The 22,900-nt window shown below is 37.9% G+C and overlaps 1 protein-coding gene across 1 annotated transcript; it reads right to left on the reverse strand.

The window, feature by feature from the left end:
- Window positions 1-2,111: 2,111 nt before the first annotated feature.
- Window positions 2,112-15,462, reverse strand: DBR1 (debranching RNA lariats 1). Its single transcript, XM_026018557.2, has 9 exons — window positions 15,156-15,462; window positions 14,216-14,586; window positions 13,421-13,545; window positions 11,054-11,134; window positions 9,194-9,279; window positions 7,327-7,551; window positions 4,404-4,484; window positions 3,844-3,989; window positions 2,112-3,342 (listed from the first exon to the last, which is right to left on the reverse strand). Exons 2-9 carry the CDS (start codon window positions 14,410-14,412, stop codon window positions 2,649-2,651), a joined length of 1,635 nt encoding a protein of 544 aa, XP_025874342.2. The 5' UTR covers window positions 14,413-14,586; window positions 15,156-15,462; the 3' UTR covers window positions 2,112-2,648.
- Window positions 15,463-22,900: the final 7,438 nt, after the last annotated feature.

Raw genomic sequence — 22,900 nt, forward strand, 5'->3', positions numbered from 1 at the left:
TGGGACTCCATCCTGGGTCTCCGAGGATCACACCCCGGGCTGCAGGCGGCACTAAACCGCTGCGCCACCGGGGCTGCCCCTTGATTTCTCTCATTGTTTTCTTTTGAAAAATTGTTTTGCTCTTCACATCAATACAATATTAAAATGTAATGGAGGTAGCGGATATCCTGTCTTGCTCCTTGACTTTCTGATTACTTCCCTTTGATGAGAATGCCAATAGTGTTTCCCCTTTAAACAAGATTCTAGATTTTATTTTTTTTTCCAAAGATTTTTGTTGTTGTTAAAGAGGAGAGAATGGTTGGGCAGAGGGAGAGAATCTTCAAGCAGACTCCCTGCTGAGCATGGAGCTCAATAAGAAAGGGCTCTATCAGGCAGCCTGGGTGGCTCAGTGGCTTAGTGCTGCCTTCAGCCCAGGGCCTGATCCTGGACACTGGGGACTGAGTCCCACATTGGACTCCCTGCATGGAGCCTGCTTCTCCTTCTGCCTGTGTCTCTGCCTCTGTATGTGTGTCTCATGAATACATAAAATCTTAGGGGAAAAAAAAGAGGGGGCTCAATCTCAAGACCCAGGAGACCATGACCTGAGTGGACCAAGAGTTGGACACCTAACCAACTGAGCCCACCCAAGCGCCCCTAGATTTTACTTTTTAAAATATCAGAATGGGTGTTGATTTTTGCCAAAAGCTTTTTTATCATCCATGGAAATAACCACATTTGCTTTTAGACCTACTATGTGAGTTATATGGATACACTTCCTAATACTGAACCACCTAACAGTCATGCTAAATTACCTTAAAATATGCTATAGATTGTTTGCTAATATTTAGGATTTTTGCAGCAATATTCTTTTTTTTTTTTATTTTTATTTTTTTTTTTTTTATTTTTTTTTTTTATGATAGTCATACAGAGAGAGAGAGAGAGAGAGGCAGAGACACAGGCAGAGGGAGAAGCAGGCTCCATGCACCGGGAGCCTGACGTGGGATTCGATCCCGGGTCTCCAGGATCGCGCCCTGGGCCAAAGGCAGGCGCCAAACCGCTGCGCCACCCAGGGATCCCAGCAGCAATATTCTTATGTGAGATTGGTCTGTGGTTTTTTTGTGCAATCTTTATCAGACTTAGGTATCAACATTATACTTGCTTCATAAAAACTAAACTTTCCTTCATTTTTCCACATTTTGTAAGTTTACCTTATATTAGGGATTATCGGGCCTTTAAAAGATTTGGTACTTCCCATCTCCAGTAGGATGAATTTCAGCTAATTCTATTTTCCTAGGAAAGTAATCATTATCATATTTATTTGTACTAAGTTATGAGAGTAATCCTGTTTGTTTGAATATCCTGTTATACTGGCTATTTCTCCCTTTTATTTATATGTCTTTTGGCATTTGTGCTTTCTTTCTTGATTGGGCAAGCTAAAGGATTGTTTTTGTTTTATGAACTCTGTTATTTATTTTATATGTAATTACTTTCTGCTTTTATTTATCTTTATTAAAGAATTTTGGGGAGGAGGGACCTAAATGTTAGTACTGGATTCCATTAAATCAGTGATGGGGGAAATCCATACCTTTTAAATACCTTATGCAAATAATGAAAATTAAAATGTGAATTAAATAGTCAACTCATAAAAGAAAGTAAAAATAGATGGCAGTAAAGTGCTTGACTTTCAAGTCAGATGCTGACAAGATGGAAGCCAACTGCTAAATCTTTCTCCTAGACTGGAGAAAGTTTGGATTGGATTTGGATTGAGTTTGGATTACTGTGGGATGACGATATTCTACAACAGTCTGAATTCAAGACTGCTGATCCAAAGTACATGGCAACCATCTCCTCAATCAACCCAGACATTTTAACCAGAGACAGGACGGAGGTATAGTTCTTCCATGCGGATTTTTAAAAATATTCTACTACTAGCTATCCGTAACAGCACAAGGGGTAGCATTTGTACAACTCAATCCCTGCTAGTAATTAATACTAGGCTGAACCATGCCCAAAATGACCTGCACACAGTTACTACAGTTACCTCAAAATTAAAACTAAAGCTAAAATATGCCAAAGTCTACAAGGTTATATGAATCTCAGCAGTTACGTGTAAAATTTTATGTTTACCCAGGTTTAGTATTCAAAGGAATTTATTTCCTGAAACTGTATCTATCATCTTCAATTTCAATCATATTTGACAGACGTTAGGAGCACACGAGGGAAAATATTTATAACAAATAAGAAAGCATACAAAACTGTACATGCAGTAATGACTTTGCAAAACAAAATATAAATATGCCATATTTTATACACCAAAATATTCACAGTGGCAGTAACTCCTTGAAGGTAAAATCCCTGTCTAACTCATCTTTATAGTGCCATCTTACAGAAGAATGCCTAGTACAAAATATGTATTCAGTAAGTGCTTGCTGAAAAAAATGAAAATGAGTAATAAACATCTTCAAAAAAAGGTACTCGATCAAGTAAATATATGAAATTTTAATATTTTTTTCTGAAATATACAAAGGACTAAAGACAAAGTCAATACCTAACTAAAACTTTATGTATCTTCATTATTATAAAATTAATCTTGAGTCAAAAATCCAACTCTAAAAATATGGTCTCAAAAATCACATATCTACATATAATACTAAGACAAGTAAACTGTCTTATGCTGCATCATCATCATCCACTGCAGCATAGATGGCTTGATTCCTCCTCTTAATTTTCTTTCTTTGTTCAGGTTCATGTTCATCACTCAGCCTCTTTGATGGCAACTCGGTTAAGTCCTTTCCATCCCCTGACTCCAGAGCCTCACCAGGGTTCCTCTCTCTGCCATCTGGAGAACCCAATGTATCATCAGAAGATACAATCATGGAACCCGGCAAGATCCTGACATCAGAGAAGCTTGCAGAGAAGTCAGAAGCTTGATCAGAAGAAGGTTCTGCAGATGGTGTATTCATGTCACTACGTGTACTTATAATACTATCTTCATCTTCCTCTTCTTCATCTAACATTATTTCATCTGGATTAATAGAGGACAGGGCAGATGTATCTGTGTTATATTCACTACGGTCTTCTCCAGAGTCATTACTCTCCACATCATCCTGCTCTTCATATTCACCACACAAATGATGTTCTTCCTTGGCCTTCTGAAGCCTGACATTCATGTCAGTGATGCCAAGTTGGGCACAAAATTCAGTAGTTTGAGGATTGATCCTATGAACCAACTGCATTTGTGTCTGTGGTCTGCTAGGGTCATAACAAGCAGCTGTTATGCTAAAGTTACATGGAACTTTGAGGTCATGATTCAGTATTTCCAATACTTTGTTCATAGCTTCTTCTGTTGCACTATAATCCCATCTACAAAAGTCCAAAACAATAGCTTTTTACATTTTATTAGCCTCAGACAATAAAAGATGAAATCTAACAATGGATTTTGTGTGCAAGGATAAAATATAAACCATATATAAAAATTCCATTTAATAAAATTATAGTTAATTTGCCAAAGGACTATTTTGGAATAAAAATAATTCTTAGAAAAAACTGTTCTTAACTCACGCTCTAAAACAATCATAAATTATTTTAACATGTGAACCAAATCTCCATCATATTATCATTTTATGCATGCTTGTTCATTCATAAACTTATTTGGGTTGGTACTCAATTATCCATTTTTCTATCCCTTAGATGGGAAATTTATACCAGTCAATCTTCACTATTTTGACACTCACTTAATAATAATTCCCTTCATTTCAAAAAAAAAGAAAAGAAAAGGAAAGAAAAGAAAAGAAAAGAAAAGAGTGGAGGGAACAAAAATTGGGCATGCAACAGAAAGCAAACCCTAAATAAGGTCAGACTCACCTTGTATGCAGGCCATTATTTTCAGGCATATTCCATAGCTTCTCAGTCACATTAATAAGATCATTGGTAGCCCTAAGAACAGTAAGCCATTCGATATCATATGCTAAGTACTCAGGAGCATTGGGGTCATGGTCTATTTCTATTACCTATAGGAAGAAATTGATACTTTTATTTTTAATATTCTAAGAATTTCAATATAATAATACAATTTAGGGGTGCCTAAATTTTAGGGTGGCTCAGGCGATCAAGCATCTGCCTTCAGCTCAGGTTATGATCCCAAGGTCCTGGGATAGAGCACCGCATCGGGCTTCCTGCTCAGCAGGAGTCTGCTTCTCCCTCTCTCTCAAGTAAATAAATAAAATCTTAAAAAAAAAAAAAAAAAAAAAAACCAAAATTTAAAAGGAATGATGGCTTAAAAACACTAATGTAACTTAAATATTCCCAAGGAATTCTAAAAATACCTAAATTATAGATAGCATAAATAAATTCTAAAGGGAAAATTAATATTTTTCTAATCATTGGAAGAGCAAAACTATGCAGTTATTTCATTTTCTTTTTACCTGAAGAAAATCTCTATGTGGTAAGCATTTGTCCAAGGCTAAAAATTTGGTTGCTTTAGCTGTCTGTCCTTTATCCCCGGCCTAGAAATATGAAACATGATTTAAGAAAAAAATGTTAGTTAAGACATCACAGGTAATCCATACACAGAATAGGATGGAAACAATCTTTATTAAGATTGTATGTCAAAGAAATAACTGTCACTATTCCAAAATAAGTTAGTTCTATAACCACTAGTGAAATGGGCAAGGCACTTAAACTCTCTGGCTGCAACGTCCTTACAAAAGTCAAAGCAGACACCCAATGCTGATGATAATGATACTGTTAAAGCACATAACACAAAGGTTAATAACAGAATAGCTTAAAAGTAATCTGGCAGAGCTAAAACTAAGCAACTTTTGGAAGAAATTATAAGGAAAAAATCTTTATAACCTTGGGTTAGGCAAAGATCTCTTAGATATAACCCCAAAAGTATATGTGATACATTCACAGAATGAAATACTGCTCAACAATAAAAATGAAATAAATACTAAACTTGCTGCATGAATAAACCTCAAAAACAAGCAAAGGAAAGAAACCACAAGACAAAGACTATGGATTTTGATCCCACTTATATAAATGTTCAGAAAAGGCAAATCCATAGAAACACAAAGCAAATTAGTGGGTGCCTGGGGCTAAGGGTGGGAACATGGACTCACAGCAAAAAGATACAAAAGATCTTTTGGGGGGAACGCCTGGGTGGCTCAGCGGTTGAGCACCTGCCTTTGGCTCAGGGCATGATCCCGGGGTCTGAGATTGAGTCCTGCATCGGCCTCCTTGTAAGGGGGGCTTGCTTTTCCCTCTGCCTGTGTCTCTGCCTCTCTCTGTCTCTCATGAATAAATAAAATCTTAAAAAAAAAAAAAAAGATCTTTTGGGGTGCTGGAAATGTCCTAAAACTGGGCTATGTGACGTTTGCTCTGGAAACACCCAGGAGTCTGGAAATATACTAAAACTCACTGAATTGTACATTTAAATAGGTGGATTTTATGTTATGTAAATTATACTCCAATGAAACTATTTTTTAAAGAATGAATTGGTAGAAAGAAACATGGGCAGATGTCAGTAGGTCACAAACATGAAGGCCATATTGGATGCAGTACAAAGTTACTCCCAGAAAACAGTAAGGCACATGGAAGAAAACAGACAAGGAGCAGGCTATGGGACGTCCTGCTGTGGGCCAGTTTTAGTTTATTGGTGGAGGGGGGAGCTGAATGGGGTGGAAGGCACACAGATTATAGGCAGATTGTGGCAGCAGGGCTGCCCTGAAGAAAATGGGTCTTTGGTGTTGGAAAAGGGGCTGAAAGAGAACACTGGCAAAGTCAGAGGAGGTTGAGGAGCTAAGAAAAAGGGATCAAACACGTTAATTCAGAGACTTAAGTCCCTGCAGTTAACAACAGAAGATGGATGGAGAGGAGAGTACCAAATCTGATGCTTCAATAAAAATCCAGGAGTGTCATGAGCCCTACAAGACAAAAGACAGTAACACAGATGTAGAAAAAGTGATTGATATGAACAGATGACTTGGACCTTACAAGAGGATAATTACTTTGGCAGTGGCCCAAAGGGAAATAAAAGGAGTAACCTTGCCTCCTCTTCCCAGTAAAACTGGAGAGTGAGGATCAACCCACAACAGCTAGGGCCTACAGGAATGTTTTCAAACAGAACTTTCCACACTATACTTGAAGAACATCATTAAAGTGTACCCCCACAAGAACGTGTGGGGTCAAGTTCAGGAAGCACTGCACGCCACATTTCACTCTTGGAGAAAGGGGCAGTGCCCATAACACATTAAAGATTTTCAGAAATTACAGCCCAGGTGGCTCAGCAGTTTAGCACCACCTTCAGCCCAGGATGTGGTTTTGGAGACCCGGGATTGAGTCCCACATCAGGCTCCCTGCATAGAGCCTGCTTCTCCCTCTGCCTCTGTGCCTGTGTGTGTGTGTGTGTGTGTGTGTCTCATTAATAAATAAATAAAATCTTAAAAAAAAAAAAAAAAAAAGAAAAGAAATTCTATAAGAGCCTTGAGACAAACTCTCTAATCTTGTTAACTCAGGACATTTCTAAATGTTTTTCCCCTGTGAAATACTTTATGGGGAAAGTCAGAGTTTGGTGAGAATGGGAGGGGAAAAGGAGAACCACACATCTCTCTGAAGGCCTAATTGTAAGCATGTATTTATTCTCTATCTTCCATTGAGCACCATCAGCACCATCATCCCCCATTTCCCAAGGAAACTCTGGAACCTGAGTTCTGTTTTTCCCTCTTTGCCGTAGGTTAGAATCTCATCTTTTGCTTATACAGCCTCCTCTGCCTCCCATTTTACTTACTATAATCCATACACAAAACTGCTACCAAACTGATCTTTCTGAAATGAAGTCCGGTTTCATCACTCCCCAATTACCTTCTGGTTAAAATCCCAAACTCCAGGGTATGGCCCGGAAGGCAGTTCTGATCTTGTTCTGGCCTCATCTCTCCCTCTGCCTCAGCCACAGGCACTGCTGCAGTCCCATCAGCATGCCGGGCATTAGGCCCCTAGCCTTTGCACAAACAGGTCTCTCTACCTAGACGGTGTCACCTATATTCTACTGCTTCCCGGCATAACCAATTCCTCTGGGAAACATTCTCAATCTCTTCATCTCTCCATCTACCTCCCCTTCTCTCACCACAGGTGGCTCCCACAGTATCCTGGCACTTTTAGTCATAAATTTATTACACTATTTTATAATCACTGCTGGTCTCTTCTCCCCGAGGATAATGGAGTTATTTGCAAAAGGAAAGTTATCTCTGATCTCTTTCTCTAAATTTACAACTGGGCCAATAGTGCCTTAGCCTGCAGATATTTGATGAGTGTTTGTTAAATCAAAGAATAAATACTTTTGTATTCTACCTGATGCTGCATCAAGGCTGCAAACTTCACGTGAAGGTGTGCAGAAAACCAGTAAGTAGGTTTTAAGTGCTCTAAAAGCTCCAAGGCAGCAGGACTTCCCAATGTGTTATTTTCCACTTCTTGTCGGAAAAAAGATTTAGTCTTAAGAAGTTGCTTCTTATTTCCATAATGATATATCCCTCTTGGCCAATCGTGAGATAAGAATATGTCCATAGGCTGCTTTAGCTTTAACAGAAAAAGAAAACTTTTAAAAACAGATTAACCAAAAGCAATCCCCTACTTTCTCTCCACCACCGCACAACCATTTGCCACTTAGATCCTTAGATTTCTCTGTAATTCATTCTAAGGAAACTTTATTAAGATGGTCACAGAAGTCACTAAGAACTCACTCATCTAAGCAAAAAGAAATCGCTTTCTCTCTCCTCACAAATCACCCGTATCTTCCATGGCAAGGCAAAGCAATACAGACACACTTTGATCAGACTGCCAACCAGCTATATAGGGTCTCTAAAATATATATTAACCATTATTCTTTTCCCTTTTAGTGAAGAAACTATTTTAAGACACAGAGACATCAGACTTCATGAGATCTCTGATGTAAATAATACAGTAAAATCCAAAGGTACATTCTTTTTTTTTTTTTCTAATGGACTCACATGGCATACACCTAAAATATCCTGTTTACTACTATGTACGTTATGTTAGCAGTATTTGAGGTGGCTGGTGTGTTCATGGGGAGGTCACAAAATACACCTCAAACTTTACTGATCCCTAGCACCTTCAAGTAATCTGCAATAAATACTTGGAAAACTAAATTAAAATAAGTTTTCAAGACAATATAAGACAGGTATGATGAATCACCAAATAACTGATGCAAGCAGTAAGTGCAATGAAAATTCAGAGAAGGGAGATGGCTTTAAACTAGAACACTGGTGGGGCACCTGGGCAGCTCAGTCAGTTAAGCATCTGACTCTTAATCTCAGCTCAGGTATTGATCTCAGGGTCCTGAGTTCAAGCCTCACATTGGGCTCCACGCTGGGCATGGAACCTACCTTAAAAACGAAACCAAACAAAAAACTCTAACACTAGCATCTAAGCTAGTTCTTCAAAGACTGGTAGAGGACTGAAATGGGCAAAAGGGAAAAGCACTCAAGGTAGGGAACTGTTATGAGTAGGATATTAAAGAAATGCCCACAAGCATCCTTATGCTCCTACAGAGACTGTAGGGTATGGTGGGAAGGGCCTGAGAGCATTAGGCAGGCTCCATCACTTAACTATTTGAGAAATCCCGGGCAGGCTACTTACCTATCTGAGCCTTGGCCTCGCATCCTTAATGTGACAAGTTAGAGTAACACTTACTTCATTAAACTGTGTGGCAATTATATGAAATATCTTCTGTGAAAACCGCTTAAGCCCACTGTCAACCATTTAATGCATCCTCAAACAAAAACCTAGCTTCACTTACTCTCCAGTTAAGCCAGTGTTCCAATGCCACCCTCACAATACTACCATATTCTAATTTTTCCCACTATTTATTACCTATTTAGTACCATTGTTTACAATATTTTAGTATTTTCTTTAAAGTATCACTTTATGCCAGCATATATTTTCTAGCCTTAACCTAAGTAGTAATATCTAAAATCATGGATTAAATGTTCTATTTTATTACTACTCCCTAAAATAAATTCATAACATTAGAATTAAAAAATGTTAATCTGTGAACCTCCTAAAAGTAATTCAAGATCCAAATTTTAGAAATACTGAATTAGGCTCTTCTTGGGAGTCATACACCAAAATGATCAAAATACACTTTGGTAGAATTACTTTAACATTTTTTCAAGTCTGCTATAATGTACTTTTTACATACCTGTTTTAATTTATAGACTTCAATATTTCTCACGTGATATATACTCCTTATCGTAGCTGGATTATAAGGGGGGCACTCAAAATGACCTTAAATTAAAGAAGAGAAATAAGCTATATTCAACTCCCTTAAATACCACAAGTACAAATATATATATACATACACACACTTCTCCAAAACTGATGTCTATCATTAATGTTTTTGGTTCTTAAAAATTTAATGAAGACACTGTCCTTAAAATGCTGGTATTTTCTACTAATAAGTGATCACTAATTATAAATCTCTAAATAATTGAGGGGTTTATGATTTTTTAAATTATATTTAATATGGAATATGTTGGTCATTCACATAGTTTAAAATTTAAAAGATACCATCAGAACAGAATAAGGAGTTTTCCTCCAGAGAGTAGACCAGTGATGTGTAGGGCTGGGGTGGGAGCAGGAATTAACTACAAAACTTCTGGGAATGATAGAAATGTTCTAAATCTGGATGGTTGCATAATCCTATAAATTTACTGAAAATTACTGAATTGTATACTTCCAAAAATATGTAAGTTTTACCTCTACAAAGCTGCTAAAACAATGGGAGGCAGGGATCCTCCTATTCCTGTCCCCCAGCCACCAGTAACACTACCTAGAGGCAACCAGTGTTAATCAGGTTTTAGTATTTTATTCCAGGGATATCAATTATGCATATAATAATACACAAACTTCTTTACCCTTCATTTTTTTTTTTTTACACAAATGGCAGTAGTTTCTACATATTTTGTGCCATGTTTTTTTTTTCACTTATTTTGGAATTCTTTGTATATGTTACAGATAGAGCTGCTTATTTTCTTTTTTCAAAAAAAACAGCTTCATGGCACTATATTGTATAGTTTTATCATGATATAGTTAATTAGCTCCTACATTTTGCCATTACAAACAAGGCTGAAATTTTAAAATGTATACACATCATTTTGCACTTGTGGAATATATCTGTACATTACATTCCTGGAAATAGAACTCCCGGGTCAGAGTGCTTTTATAATTTTCATAGATTACCAGCTATTTTCCAAAGAATGGAGGATAGTTTGCACCCACACTTGCCATAAAGGAGAAAGCCTATTTCTGTATTCCCATGTCAATAGTTTAAGACCATGGGCAGCAGGGAACAGACTTATGATTTAACAGTTGCACTGAGGATATAAGTTTTAGCTGCCAATCATAATATTTCAAAATTAATGTGAACCCAAGCTATTTCTTTAACTTTAAAAGCAAGGTATAATTTTTTCAGATATAGTAGAATGAGTAAGTACAGTGTGGTATATTTCTACAATGGAATATTACTTATAAGTTAAAATGAATAGAGTGATATGTATCAACATGGATTTCAAAAACATATTAAACAATGAAGCAAGTTGCAAGAAGATATGTGCAAAATGATACATTCCCATGAAGTTTAAAACATGCCAAACTAAATGCTGTTTAAAGCTGTTACATATCTGATAATGACATAATCAAGTGAATGACAAACACCAAATTCAGAAGAATGACTGCCTGGTGAGGAAAGGGAAGAATAAAAGGAGAATGGGACTGAGGACAGATTAAACATGAGCTCTGACTGTATCTGTACTGTTTTATTTCTTTGAAATCCTAACTAAAAATCACAAGATACAAAGACTTGATAAAGCTAGACAATGGATACATAAATAATATGTTCCAAAGTTCTCAACATTTTTACATGTATAAAATATTTCATTAAAAAAATAATAATAGTTCAGAGAAAAAATCCAATGAAAACGTCAAACTATAAATTATGTGTAAGTTACCCTGAGACATGCAAGTTCTAAAGTTTAAACACAATTCTCAGAAGAATATATACCTTTTCGATAGTCATGAGATTTAAAGATACCAGAGATGCCACCAATCCTTACGCCTCGGTATTTTACTACACCAGCCAAACCTGAAAAAGTACACAGTTAAATAAAATAAAAATAGGCAGAAGCAATCTCTTTACTAACTAAATGAAGAGTTTAAAGGCCTAAAACTCCATGTGGCCCTAAAATTATTTGAAAATTAAATGTCATGATGAACTCTTTTTTTTTTTTTTTTCATGATGAACTCTTACATAGTGATATGCCAACAATACATAAAGGAGACTTGGAAGGAGAGGCATAGAAGCAGACAGGCAAGAGACTAAGCAGAAAGGAAGGAATAAATGAAATTAGGTGCGTTAAGGGAAAAATAGACATAATTTGGTACTTAATCAAATACTATAGTGGGTTGGAGAGGAAAAAAGGAAAAATGTCCTATGATAAATTTGTATGTTATACATCTGAAAGTCAACAGGTATAAAGTAATAAGAACCTGCAGTTTTGTTTTGTTTTTTTTTAAGATTTTATTTATTTGAAAGAGAGGGAGAAAGAGAGAGAGAACACAAGCAGGGGGAAAGCCAGAGGGATTGGGAGAAGCAGGCTCCCCGCTGAGTAGGGAGCCTGATGCAGGGACTGGATCCCAGGACCCTGGGAGAGTGACCTGAGCTGAAGGCAATGCATAACCGACTGAGCCACCCAGGTACCTCAAGAACCTGCAGTTTCGATATTTCATTTCTGACTAACCATCTTCAAAAATTTTTTCACAATATTGCAATTGTCAAATAATCAACCAGCAATGAAGTAGAGATATACATTCCTGAAGTTATGAGGTCATCATTACAGCTATAAACATTTATTTTTTTTAAAGATTTTATTTATTTATTTGAAAGAGAGAAAGTATGAGCTGGGAGAAGAGCAGAAGGGGAGGGAGAGAGAAAATATCTCAAGCAGACTTCACCGTAAACAAAAAACTCAACTCAGGGCTCAATCTCACAACCCTGAGATCATGACCTGAGCCAAAATCAAGAGTTGGATGCTCAACTGACTGAGTTACCTGGGCGCCCCACTATAAACATTTCAATAAAAAGAAAGGACTGCATAATCTAACAGGGCTAAAATTGAACCTGAATCTAATCAGGCTGTAAATCTAAATATAGTATTATATAGATTATAAGTAATGCAGAGGATGAAAGGAAAATGTTAAACAACATATAAGAAATTCCAATCAGTTAAATCCAGAAAGCAGGAAATTCTGTAAGACAAATTTCCATTTTCCTCAACAAATAAAGGACATGGGGTAAGGGAGGAAAGGGACCATTACAGCCTAAAAGGCATTAGAATCATGACAATCAAATGAAATGTGTGGACCTTGCTTGGATTCTACTTGAACAAGTCCATTTTAAAGCCAACCTCTTGGTATTAATCACAGAGATCTGAAGATTAACTAGGCAACAGATAATGAGGAATTATTGCTACTTTAGTTAATATAATAACGCTATAGTATAATAATGGTACTATATAATAATGTATATAATTATAGTACTGTAGCTGTGATATTTTTTAAAAAATCCTTTATCTCTTAAAAATATGTACCAAAATATTCATAGGTGAAATCACCTGATGGCTGGGATTGGTTTTAAAATACTCTTAGTCACTTCTTCCCACAAAAAAAGTTTAGAGGGGAGGAAAAAAAAAAGTTTAGAGGGGAGTGGGATTAAAATAAGGATGACAAAATGATAATAGTTGTTGAAGCTGGTTAGTAGGTACAAAATTCATTTTACTATTCTCTATTTTTGCGTGTTTAACGATTGTCATTATAATAAGTTTAAGTATTCTTTTTTTTTAATTTTTATTTATTTGTGATAGTCACAGAGAGAGAGAGAGAGAGAGAGAGGCAGAGAGAGGCAGAGACATAGGCAGAGGGAGAAGCAGGCTCCATGCACCGGGAACCTGACCTGGGATTCGATCCCGGGTCTCCAGGATCGCGCCCTGGGCCAAAGGCAGGAGCTAAACCGCTGCGCCACCCAGGGATCCCAAGTTTAAGTTTTCTTTTTTTTTTTTTTTTTTTTTTAAGTTTTCTTAATTTAATAGAAAGAGTAAGAAAAAATAAAAGGACTGCAAATAGTGTAAAAGGTCTCTGCAGTTATATTCATTATTATTATGTCATATTATCTATATTGCTTAAAACACTACATGAAGCATGGACACATTTTCATGATTACCTGTTTAAATTAAACTTTCAGAATTAGAAAGCCTCTTAAATTAAGAGGCTTTCCCAAAACACTATACATCTCAAGATGCTGCCCAGCTAATACACAAATCCTGACAGGCTCTTCCATTCCAAACAAACCAAAAAGTTACCCACAAACACATACCTAAATAATAAATGTTTGGTGCCACCCAGCCACCATAGGGTAACTCTTGCAAATGATTTGAGGCTTCATGGTTTCCCCCAATGAAGATTGTGAGAACTGGGGCCTTTTTCTCTCCAGAGTAATACCTGGAACAGAAGGGTAAAGTTGTCAGTTGGCATAGCAGAAATCAGGCATAGAGAAAAGCCATTACGCATCCCTATGAAAGTGGACGTAGCAGAAAACCAAAATAAGGTCCAAAGGAAAATCTGAGCTCACGATAAAAAAAAAAAAAAAAAACTAAAAAGCTCTCCCTAAACAAATTTGCCTATGCTTGTCCCTAAGAATGATGGGGCTGCCTGCCACCTTGGGTTCAAAACCAGCGTGCGTTCAATGAGGTCAAGAACTTTGTGTCGTTGCTTAACCCTAGCTTCTAGGATGCGGACGAGGACAAAGCAGGTGTCCACCAAAAACCCCCGGGTCAATAAATGAAGCCGCCCAGAGACCTATCCAGTACAAGGGAGATTAACCTGTCAGCTTCTTCCTCCAGGTTGATCCCCTCAGGCTTCGATCAGACAAGACAGACAGGTGGAAGGAAATGAGAAAAGTGACACTCAGCACCCGTTCCTAGACACAGCGTTAACAAAAGAAGGTAACTAAGCGAGACAGCTGGTCCGTGGCGGGGCCGGGGGGGAGGGGGGGCAGCAGGGGTCGCGGGGGGAAGGAGGAGGGATTCGAATCCAGTCCGGGTCCTCCCCCACCCACTGCTCCGAGTCACGGCTCGCGCCGCCGGGTCCCAGGCCGGGCCGAGCCGCTCACCTGTAGAAGGTCTGCATGTGGCGGTACTTGGGCGGGACGGCCATGCAACGCAGGTCGGCCTCGTTGCGCACCGCCTGGAAGTCGCCGCAGCACAGCAGAAGATCTATCCGCCCGGGGCCGCGCCTCTCCGCCAGCGCCAGCGTCTCATAGATCTTGTCCAGTTCGCCGTGGCAGCAGCCGGCCACAGCCACCCGCATCCCGCCGGCCCGAGGCGGGGAGCGCTGCCCGCAAGCCCCTGCCCCAGAGCCAGCCCAGGCCGGACCGCGAAGAGGACGCGCCCCGCTCGGCTCCCGCCAACACCGAGCCCACGCCTCGCGCAGACGCCTGGAATACAATTCACTTCCGGTTTCCAAGTCTCGCGAGAGAGTGACCTGGAAGGGCGAGAACCGCGGGATGCCAGAGAGCTTTCCAAAGGATTCGGGCTTTTCCTGGCTCCGTGGGTCCTTGGGTGTTAGCTGCCTGACGGATGGTAAAGATCAAGGCGAGAATAGCCGAGTTGTGTTTTGGGTTTTTTTGTTTTGTTTTTTTTTACCCAGAAACAGCAGTTTAGTTTGATAAAATTAAGCCAGATTAAGCAAGTGAGCCCGTGCGACTGGCTCATTTCCTAGGACGAACCCTCTCACAGCAAAGATAAATTTCCTGAAAGCGAATTAGAGAGTAAAAGATGTTTTTTTAAGAAGACACATCAAACTGAAAATCATTTCTTAAATAAAACTTTAAAAGCTCGCTGAGGGTCTCTGAATTATCCCACGGAAGAGTTTCTAAAATTACCGGGTGGCTCAGGGGTTTGGCGCCGCCTTCGGCCCAGGGCGTGATCCTGGAGACGCGGAATCGAGTCCCACGTCGGGCTCCCGCCATGGAGCCTGCTTCTCCCTCTGCCTCTCTCTCTCTATGTCTATCATAAACAAATGAATAAATCTTAAAAAAAAATTAAAATTACCGTTTGTTTGTTTTTTTAAAGGAGCCGAGGACTCTTATTTTTCCTACCAAATAGGTGTTTGCATAACTAGACTGCAAACTCAATGAAAGCGGAAGAATGTCTAGAAAACGTCCAGGAAGGAAAAGAACCAAAATGGCAATTTAAAAAAATGAGTGGCCCAGAGGCACCTGGGTGGCTCAGTGGTTGAGCATTGCCTTTGGCTCAGGTCGTGATCCCCGGAGGTCCAGGAATCGAGTCCCACGTCGGGATCCCTGCAGGGAGCCTGCTTCTCCCTCTGCCTAGGTCTCTGCCTCCCTCTCTGCATCTCAAGAATAAATTAAAAAAAAAAAAAAAAAAAGGAGTGGCCAAGATAGAAACAAGCAGAACAGTAAAACACCTCTGCCAAATTTAATCAAGAAAGTAATCTAATCAGGATTATACAGGAAGTAAAAACAAATCCATCTTTCTTTTTAAAAAATCTGTGTAAAATAACATTGTAGGAACAATGACACCAGAGTTAATTCAAAAGGAAGCAGAAGAAAAAAAATAAAAATATATTTTTTAAAAAGTAAGCAGAAGATGTGAGCAGAACCATGACAATAAGAAAATACTGGAAAAGTCAAATCCATTGAAAAACATTGTACCCAGAGTGATTTACAGGCAATTTCTTTCAGATTTACAAGATATAACTTTAATGATGTGTAAATTAATCAAGAGAGAATAAAAGGAAGGATGGAGACCTAATATTTCCAATCTTTTTAAAATATTTTGTTTTCCTTCTGTGTTGGATTTTTTTATTATACAAGAAATGCTTTTTTTATTTTATAAATTTATTTTTTATTGATGTTCAATTTGCCAACATATAGAATAACACTCAGTGCTCATCCCATCAAGTGCCCCCCTCAGTGCCGGTTACCCAGTCACCCCCACCCCCGCCCACCTCCCCTTCCACCACCCTTAGTTCATTTCCCAGAGTTAGGCATCTCTCATGTTCTGTCTCCCTTTCTGATACAAGAAATGCTTTTTACAGCATTGCTAAGTTTGATTTTTTAAATTTTATTTAAATTCAATTAACATATATTGTATTATTATTTTTGAAGTAGAATTCAGTGATTCATCAGTTGCATATAATACTCAGTGCTCATTACATCAGGTACCCTCATTAATACCCATCACCCAGGTACCCCATCCCTCCTCCCCTCCCCTCCAGCAACCTTCAGTTTGTTTCCTATGATTAAGTGTCTCTTATGATTTGTCTCCCTCTCTGATTTCATCTTATTTTACTTTTCCCTTCCTTCCCCTATGATCCTCTGTTTTGTTTCTTAAATTCCACATAGGAGTGAAACCATGTAACTGCTTAGTTTTATTTTGCTTAGCATAGTACCCTCTAGTTCCGTGTAAGATTTTATTTTTTTGATGACCAAGTAATGTTCCATTGTCTCTATATACACCACATCTTTTTTATACATTCATCTGCTGATGGACATCTGAGCTCTTTCCATAGTTTGGCTATTGTGGACATTGCTGCTATAAACATTGGGGTGTAAGTGCCCCTTCGGATCACTATGTTTGTATTCTTTGGGTGAATGCCTAGTAGTGCAATTGCTGGATCATAGGGTAGCTCTATTTTTAACTTTTTGAGGAACCTCCATACTATTTTCCAGAGTGGCTGCACCAGTTTGCATTCCCACCAGCAATGCAAAAGAGCTCCCCTTTCTCTGCATCTTCACCAATATCTGTTGTTTCCTGACTTCCTAATTTTAGCCATTCCAACTGGTGTGAGGTGATATCTCATTGTGGTTTCGATTTGTATTTGCCTGATGCCGAAGGAAATGCGGAGCATTTTTTCGTGTGTCTGTTGACCATTTGTATGTCTCTTTTGGAGAAATGTCTGTTCATGTCCTCTGCTCATTTCTTGACTGGATTACTTGCTTTTTTGGGTATTGCGTTTGATAAGTTGTTTACAGATCTTGGATATTAGCTCCTTATCTGATGAGGCATTTGCAAATTTCTTCTCCCATTCTGTAGGTTGTCTTTTGATTTTGTTGACTGTTTCCTTCACTGTGTAAAAGCTTTTTACCTTGAGAAGTTTCCCTTGTCTTTGGAGATGTGTCCAGCAAGAAGTTGCTGCAGCTGAGGCTGAAGAGGTTGCTGCCTGTGTTCTCTAGGATTTCGATAGATTCCTATCTTACATTTAGGTCTTTCATCCATTTTGAATTTATTTTTGTGTACGGTGTAAGAAAGCGGTCCAATTTCTTTCTTCTATGTGTGGTTGTCCAGTTTTTCCAACAGCATTTGTTGAAGAGACTTTTTTTCTGTTGGATATTCTTTCCTGCTTTGTTGAAGATTAGTTGACCATAGGTCCGTTTGATTTCTAATCTACAGGAATTGTCTTTTCTGAATCCTTTTCTCTTCCACATAAAATATTTTCATTGGTTCTAACTTAAAGTAACATGAACAAATTAAAACTTACAAGCACATTTTGACGCATTTTTATATGTATAATCACCCATATAACCACCACCCAAAAGAATATATAAAATATTTCCAGCATTCAGAAAGGCTCCCTTGTGCTTCCTCACAAGCCCCTACACCGTAAAGAAAAGCATTGCTTTAACCTCTATCAACACAGGCCAGCTTGGCTTGTTGTTGTTGTTGTTTTTTCTAATTCCAGTATAGTTGACATATAGTGTTGTATTACTTTCAGGTGTGCAATATAGTGATTCAACAATTCTATACATTACTCAATGCTCATTGCAAGCAGACTCTAAATCCCTTTCATCTATGTCACCTTTGCTTGTTTTCAAACTTCATGTAAATGTCAATATGTATTATTCACTTAATTTAATGTCAATGAGATTCATCTGTAAATCTGTAATATAAATAGATATAACCATAGAATGCTGTTTCATATTACTGTGTACTATTCCATTGTGTGAACATACCACATTGTGCTTGTCTATTGTCCTGCAGAAGGACAAATGGATTGTTTCTAATTTGGGGCTATTGTGAATAAAACCACCATACACATTCTTGTAAAAATCTTTTAGTGGACATAGAATTTATTTCCCTTGGATTATTTCCAGAAATATAATTTCTGGGTATAGAACAAATTATATGTTTAGCTTTGATAGGTAGATCAGTTTCCATAGTGTACCAATTACACTTTCTTAAGGAATATAAAACCATTCCAATCATTCCATGTGCTCAATAGCCTTGGTATTTTTTTATAATTTTTTAAAGATTTATTTATTTATTCATTCAGAGAGAGAGAGAAAGGCAGAGACCAGGCAGAGGGAGAAGCAGGCTCCATGGGAAGCCCGACGTGGGACTTGATTCCGGGTCTCCAGGATCACACCCCAGGCTGCAGGAGGCACCAAACTGCTGCGCCACTGGGGCTGCCCAATAGCCTTGGTATTATCTTTTTGTTATACGTTAGCCATTTCCTTACATTTTGTGCAATGGTATCTCCTTATGATTTCCAAGTAGTTTACAAGAAAAATTTAAAATATCAGCCAAATTGAATTTTCTTCTTTTGTGACCAAAAGAAAACAATAACTTAATATCATAACATTAAAAAAATAGTGGTCAAAGAAGGAAATAAAAGATTATGAATGAGAATCAAAGTGCATGGTGGCTCAGCTCCTGCTTCCAACCCACATCCCATTTCTAGAGGCCATATCAGTGAGTGAACAAACTTGGGAATTCTCACTGACTTTCTTAAATCCAGAGAGAATCAAATTTAATAGAAAGCCTCACTCCCTTCCCCTGCTGAGTGAGGAGAAACAGAAAAATTGTTGGAAAAAAGTGGACTGAATGAACAATGAAGATAATTCTTTTTTAAGTGTGAAAAGCCACATTCACTGAACAGACAGGTACACTCTGTGTGTGTGTGTGTGTGTGTGTGTGTGTGTGTGTGTGTGGTCCCATGGGACTACAAGTCTCAGATCTGCAGGAAAATTCCTTGATTCTATCAGAGCAAAGGCAGTATTAGATAGGAGCACCCCCAGTAATGAGCAAGATGAAAAGTGAAACCACATGTCAACAATGGAAATGTGCTAAAAGGAGTATAATCTGGAGTTAGACTGAGCAGGTGTCCATTAAAACTTCTTAGGGACAACCAGACCTTAGATTTTTTTTTTTTTAAGATTTTATTTATTTATTCATGAGAGATACAGAGCGAGAGAGAGAGGCAGAGACACAGGCAGAGGGAGAAACAGGCTCCACGCAGGGAGCCCGACATGGGACTCGACCCCGGGCCTCCAGGATCACGCCCTGGGCTGAAGGCAGTGCTAAACCACTGAGCCACCAGGGCTGCCCAGACCTTAGTTTCTAAATACCATTCCCCTCTAAAAGAAATGAAGTCCACTTTTTGAAGTGGTTCTAGGTCAGAGAAAGTACAAAATGTGCCTGGATCATCTTGTGCAAGAAAGCAAGGAAGTGTTCAAAGAATCTCAAACATCAAAAGACATTGGCCAAATCAGCATCAAATTGGACAATTTCAGCATCAAAATGCATAATCGTAGTAACAAGCTATTGGCCAATGAATAAAGAAGGAATCTACTACAGTGGAGCCTTGAACAATGCAGGGGTTAGGTGCATTAGGGGCACAGATTCCCACACAGTCAAAAATCCATAGCCTACTGTTGACTGGAAGACTGAATGATAAACAGTTAATTAACACATATTTTGTGTTTTATATGTATTATGTAGTGTATTCTTACAATAAAGTAAGCTGGATCAAAAAAATGTTATTAAGAAAATCATAAGAGAAAATACATTTACAATACTGTACTGTGAAAAAAAATCCATGTATAAGTGGACCCATGTTGTTCAAGGGTTAATTGTATTCTATATTGATATAAATAAGTAATAGAGGAAAGAAAGGGATCTTATTTACATAAGAATGCTGATTGGTAAATATGGAAGGAAAGTTGGATTAGAGATCACTATTTTATCATCATCATCATTACCATCGTTTCAAGGAGGAATCAACTAATACTAATACCACTGAGTAAAACTTTAGAGAGTAAGAGAATACTTATATAGTTTCAATGTATCTATTATTTGAGATTATTTATAGTCTCAAAATATCTTTCCAGAAGATGGTCATTATAATACAAAGAAAAATAAGGATTTTACACTAGAGGAACCTGGCACACACCACTTTAACAGAAGAATGATCAAAGTTCATCCTTTTTTTTCAAAGTTAATCTTATTAGGAATGAACTAATCTACATCATGTGCCTCTTGATATGTCATGCATTATTTCTGTGGTATTCTTGCCAAAAATGCATAACTTGAATCTAATCTTAAAAAATAGGAGACAAATTGGAATTGAGACAGTTAAAAAATAACTGGTTTGTCTTTCCTTAAAAAATGCCCATGCAAAAAGGGACAAACTGAGAAAGATTAAAAATTAAAGGAGAGAGAAGATTCACAAATACGGTACTATAAAAGACATTAGTAGGGCAATTGGCCAATACAGAATAAGTTCTGTAAATTCAATAGTATTGCATCAGGGTTAATTTCCTGATTTTGTTAATTGTACTGTGGTTATATTACTTGTTTTTAGGAAATTTACATATTGTATATATATGTATTATACATTTGGGGATAAAGGAGTATCATTTCTGCAACTTTCATATAATACCTATTACATATGATATGTAATTTATATATATATAATGTATCATAGATAGATAGATATAGATAGATAGATAGATACATAGATAGATAGATAGATAGATAGATAGATAGATAGATAGATAGATAAAATACTCCCTCCCTCTGTGTGTGTGTGTGTGTGTGTGTGTATTTTTAGTTTTTGCTCATCTATGCATTGCAGGTACTAGAACTAAGAGACCATCATTTCTTAAACTTCCTTGCCAGTTGAGGTCCAGATTCTGTTTTGCAAATGAGAAACACTTGAGTGAAACAAGAAGAGAGAAGATAGGTAAAAGCTGTTTCTGTTCTCTTCTGGCTCCAGCTATAATAGTGGTAGCTCAACATCTCAAGCTCCTTCAGTAATGGTGAACTTGCTACTGTTCCTGATCTCAAGTAAAATATGTCCCCCCCACCTAGTTTGCATCTTTAGCCCTTCCAAAAATGTTGTGATCTTTTTGCTTAAAATACCTAGAATGGGTTCTATTTTCCTACATGTTATACCAGCCAAGTTGTCATTCAAGTATAAGGCAACGAGCAGATGTGTTTAGCCATAAAAGAATTCCAAGGAAACAGTACCCCAGGGGCCCTTTTTGATGAAAAAAATGACTTGACAGTGAAATCCAGCCAAATAAGAGTTGAATAAAAATGAAGAACACAGGAAGAAAGAACCATATTTAAAAGATGGATGATTAAAAATAGAGCAGTATGACGGGATAGGAAATGCGGAGATGGGGAGTAGGGTATTTCATGCATATAGGGTGATTCTAGAAGACCATGTTGATGGGTGGCATTAAGCAGAAACCTTCATGAAGTAAAGGAGTGAGCTATGGAGATATCTAAGCAATGAATTTTTTCTTTCTTTCTCTCTTTCTTTTTTTAAGATTTTAATTATTTATTTATGAGAGACACAGAGAGGCAGAGACATAGGCAGAGGGAGAAGCAGGCTCCCTGCAGGCAGCCTGAAGTGGGACTCAATTCCAGGACCCCAGGGATCACGACCTGAGCCAAAGGCAGACGCTCAACCACTAAGCCACCCAGGCAGGCATCGCTGAGCAATGAATTTTCAAGTCTGTTTATAAATAAAATGTGACAGACATCAAGAAAAACATCTATCCTTGCTATCTGTATCTCAGAATTGAATGAGGTGATTTTGGCACCTACCACCACCTGATGGCAGCACACCCTACAGGAAAACTAAGAAGAGAGCAAGTGTGTGGTGGTAAAACAAAAACTTAAGAGGGGCAAACATCACAAAAGAATAAAAGTTCTGTGGTTCTCGCCTCTGAATCTTAAACTTGTCAGACATATCACCGGACTTTCTGATTTCATTTTAAAAAACACCTTCACTATCTCTCGTTTACAAGTTTGGTAACTTCCAGATTCCATTCCTGTATTGTAAATGGTAAAAAAAAAAAAAAAAAAAAAAAAAAAAAAAAATTGGATTTACTTACCTAAACTGTCATCTTCAAGTCTTTATTTTCAAACACATCTGCCTAAAGTGGTCGTCATTGTTCAGGGTGGAGGGGTCTTTTTATTACCCAGGCAATCCAGAAGATGGTATAGCCAACTGAAGACCTGCTGATTTTAGACAGTAGAGCTCTTGTCTTTGCATTGGTTTTAGAGGATCTACCAGTGTTTCTACACCTAAATCCAGAGAAGTGGTGTCTTAATTTTTCAAGTGGATGAAGGTTTATGGACAAGCCAAGCTCTGTGTGGAGTAACACTCAGGGATTTGCCTGGTCTGTTCCTCTTGACACTTCAGGTTAGAGCTTGGGGTGCCACCTCCACCAAAAGGACTTCAGGTCTCATGAAGTTTCCTTCCTAGATGCTGCCTTAGCCGCATACCCTTTTACTTATTATTCTACATTCTAATGACTTATTTTCTTGTCTCTCTTTATCTTTTGCCTGAAAGCTTTTGAGAACAAGGAATGTTATCTATCTTGTTCATAATTATATTACCACTCCTGGGCACTGTGCCTGGCACATAGTGGGTACCTAATATATATATTTTGTTGCATGAATACATTTCTAGGATCCTTGGTCCTCTTTTAAAAAATAACTCTCTAAATGATTTCTTTTTTCATTATTAAAGAAAAAAC

Source organism: Vulpes vulpes, chromosome 11, assembly GCF_048418805.1.
Source record: "Vulpes vulpes isolate BD-2025 chromosome 11, VulVul3, whole genome shotgun sequence".
Lineage (NCBI taxonomy): Eukaryota > Metazoa > Chordata > Mammalia > Carnivora > Canidae > Vulpes > Vulpes vulpes.